Raw genomic sequence first — 3389 nt, forward strand, 5'->3', positions numbered from 1 at the left:
GGCAATTAAAAGACTAATAAAATTGCGCTTTCAGATCTTTGATACAAATTTTCGTTGCTGACTTATTTGGAAAAAACTGAAATTTTCTAATTTCATTAATTTTTTTCTGTCGTTAATATCAAAGCTGGAGAAAAACCGACTACCCTTGATCATGGCTACTTTAATGCAGCGTTATCAATTTTTTGCCTCTCCGTTTCGTTTTCAATAAACCACCATCAAGTTTCTTTTCAACGATTGACCTTTAGTTATGTTTTGATCGGCTTTTTAATAAATCTTCGAAAAATTGTATGTATTGAAATTTACTTGAAAAAACTCGTCGGGCCTTAGTTCCCCCAAAGACATTAATATTTTAATCTGAGGTGTTCTCCCTGACGTTGCGCAAGCACTAGTGAACTTCATCTTCAGAGCTAGTACCTACCAGCAAATACAACAGGAGTTTTTGTTACTTTTTATTAACTCAAACCTTCACAATGGCTTTGCCCACATTAACACCTTCTAACATATCAGTGAATGCCTTAAAGATATTCTCGAAACCTTCGGTCACAGTCTCTCGGTATTTGAGCTTTCCTTGTTGGATCCACTGCAGATTTTGTTGAATTCCTTCCATCCATCGGTGGTTCCATCTGGTAACGATAAATCCTTCGAGTTTCAGTTGCTGCAGGACAATGGTGAGATTGGGTGTGGTCACTGAAAACATTTTCAAGTTAAAGCAATTTCATTCAGTTTGTTTGAACATCTACCTTTAAAAGGGCCGATGGAATTGTAAGAGGAAATCGATCCACTGAGGGCGACTCGTCCAAAAGCATTCATCTGATTTAGTACAGTAGTTGTAATTTCTCCTCCGACCTTTAAAATAATTTTCATAATTCTTTGGTCAATTCAAGTGTTGATTAGGTTGGTTACATTATCATAGTAGCAGTCCACTCCTTGAGGGGCCGCTTTCCTCAATTCCTCCTCAACGTTTTGGGTTTTGTAGTTTATAAAATAGTCGAATCCCAGCTCTTCGGTGAGCCATTTTCCTTTTTCGTCGGAACCTGCTATGCCAATCACTATGCAGCCTGAATAAAAGTTTTTGTTGGGAAGAAGAAATGGACAGTTTTTAAAGCTTGCAACCTTTGATTTTGGCGATTTGGCCTGCATGGCTTCCAACAGCTCCTGCTGCCCCTGACACCACTACAGTTTCGCCTGCTTTGGGTTGGCACAGTTCCAAAAGTCCAAATAATGCAGTATTTCTGCAAAAAATGTACTTAGCAGCTTAAAAAATTAGTGTTAATTGGTAGGAGTAATATTTATCTTTTCTGGTATCACAGAAAATTTCAGTAGATTTCAAAACACAGTGCTTACCTTTTAAAGTTTCACTAAAATAGTGGCGTTTTCTATCAACGGGTTTCGGCAAAACCACGGTTTTTCGCATTATTGAAAAATTTGTGCTTACCCGGGCATTCCTAATACTCCCAAAGCCAACGAAATGGGCAGTCCTTGGAAATCAGGCAAAAGATAAGTCTCCATTCCGACATACGTTGGTCCATTTTCCGGTACTACTGTATGCGTTCTCCAGCCAAACGGACCTAGCACATATTGCCCAACGGGAAACTTGAGACTTCTACTTTCCACTATTCTGGAAACATTCGCAGCCAGTTAAATTGAGTGAATTTTTCTGGATTTAAAGTCCTACTTGGCCACTTGCGTTCCATACATAGTGGTGTTTAGCTTCACTCTAGGCATGTATCCTCTCATGTAGGGGTCCACGCTCAAATAGACCGCTTCTGCCAGGTATTCTAAAGAAAAACACTTTTTTTAAATGTGAATATCTTCTTTACGCTCATACCATTTTCTTTTAGTGGCGGCAGCTCTTCTTCCACCAGCTCGAAGTCGCTTTCCTTCGGAAAGCCTTGGCATTGCCTTGCTAAAACGAATTTTTTTGCGACCACCATATCGACCAAGAGCCACAATTTGTTGGAAATAACTACCACAATACGGTGCGATCTTAATATAAATGCGAAATTTTCAGCAGTCTGATATTAAAAGTTGCCCATTCCGAAAAAATGTCTTTATCTCTTCAATTAAACGTTATGATTTAGGGTTGACCTCAGTTTCATATAGTATACCGGACGAACGCAATCCGCGTGAAAGATAACAATTTTAAGATGTGGAGGCATTCTTGTCTAACACTGATGTAAATATTCTAGGGCTTGGAATCAAACTCGAATAATTCGAGTATTCGTCGGCACATTAATTGTAACACCGCGGATATTCGAATATTCGAACATTCGAATATTCGCGTATTCGAATATTCGAGTTATGACTACACATTATTATTCGCTTTTTGAATATTCGAATACTTGAATTATTCGAGTTTGATTCCGAGGCCTAGAATATTTACATCAGTGTTAGTGCTGGATTACCCAACGTCGTAGTGCTTAATTCTTAATTCGTAAAATTTAGCCTTTATAAGGACCCAGTTCCCTAATTCTTAATTTTTAGGAATGTCATGTGTCGTTGTGATATAATCTAAAATATTGTTTATATTTTGTTTTATTGGACTGTTTGCCTTTCGAATTTAAATTTATTGCAATCCCACATATATACCTGGAACATTCATGTGATGTACATGCATATTCCTGGGACATACATGAGTTAAATTATGAACATTCCATGCATGTCCCAGGAATCTGTCAGAGTTAATACACTGTATGTTCATGGTATTTTCTGGGCATGTACATGGTATGTTCAGTGAATGTACATGGTATGTTCAGTGAATATACATACATATATGTAACGAAAGAAAAACGATACTTTATTTCCTCTTGTTAGTTTATTCACATATTTAAGTATTTACTGATGTAATTTTTCAACAACAAGAGTTACTTGCAACTAATCTAAAACTAATTAAATGGATAATAAATAAATTAAAATATAACTTATAACTACGGACTAAAAATCTAAATTAACATTTTCAGCATTTTTGCCGTTGTCGCAATGATGTGTGACTGTGAGATAAAACACAAACCTTTATCTAAAAAACTGCACTTATTATTTTATATTCCTTACATGTTCCCGCTCTGTGGCTTTTGCCCTTTCATTTTGTTCTCGATCAATTAAAGTGTTTCGCAATGTACTCTTAACAAAAATTCTATAAGCAAATGCAAATTTGAATATTGGTCACAACAACAAAATACAGATAAGAGTTTTACATTGATAGACTATTCTATTGTGTAGAAATACAGTTAGGTATAGCAATTTGCATTGATACATTACTTTCATTTTACTTTGGTTGCTTTCCTTCGGTCCAAGAAAACATGCTTATCGCAAAATAGAAATCAACCAAAATCAAACTGGTAAAAATAAAAAAATACAGATAATAGTTTTACATTAATAGAAGAATAATT

General features: G+C 35.9%; 1 protein-coding gene across 1 annotated transcript; it reads right to left on the reverse strand.

Moving 5' to 3' along the window:
- Positions 1–436: 436 nt before the first annotated feature.
- Positions 437–2014, reverse strand: LOC125505874 (prostaglandin reductase 1-like). The gene is made up of 7 exons (XM_048670713.1): positions 1829–2014; positions 1676–1778; positions 1436–1618; positions 1114–1232; positions 904–1058; positions 741–846; positions 437–687 (listed from the first exon to the last, which is right to left on the reverse strand). The coding sequence occupies exons 1-7, from the start codon at positions 1932–1934 to the stop codon at positions 458–460; spliced, it is 1002 nt and encodes a 333-aa protein (XP_048526670.1). The 5' UTR covers positions 1935–2014; the 3' UTR covers positions 437–457.
- Positions 2015–3389: the final 1375 nt, after the last annotated feature.

This window comes from Dendroctonus ponderosae, unplaced genomic scaffold, assembly GCF_020466585.1.
Source record: "Dendroctonus ponderosae isolate FM_Combo_2020 unplaced genomic scaffold, Dpon_F_20191213v2 Dpon_F_20191213_1, whole genome shotgun sequence".
NCBI lineage: Eukaryota > Metazoa > Arthropoda > Insecta > Coleoptera > Curculionidae > Dendroctonus > Dendroctonus ponderosae.

Excerpts from the sequence above, each read along its gene's own strand:
- LOC125505874 (XM_048670713.1), bottom strand. The coding sequence starts at position 1,934 with ATGGTGGTCGCAAAAAAATTCGTTTTAGCAAGGCAATGCCAAGGCTTT. Across the intron at positions 847-903 it reads TGGACTGCTACTATGATAAT|GTCGGAGGAGAAATTACAAC; the intron begins GTAACCAACCTA and ends ATTATTTTAAAG. Across the intron at positions 688-740 it reads TTCCATCGGCCCTTTTAAAG|TGACCACACCCAATCTCACC; the intron begins GTAGATGTTCAA and ends AAATGTTTTCAG.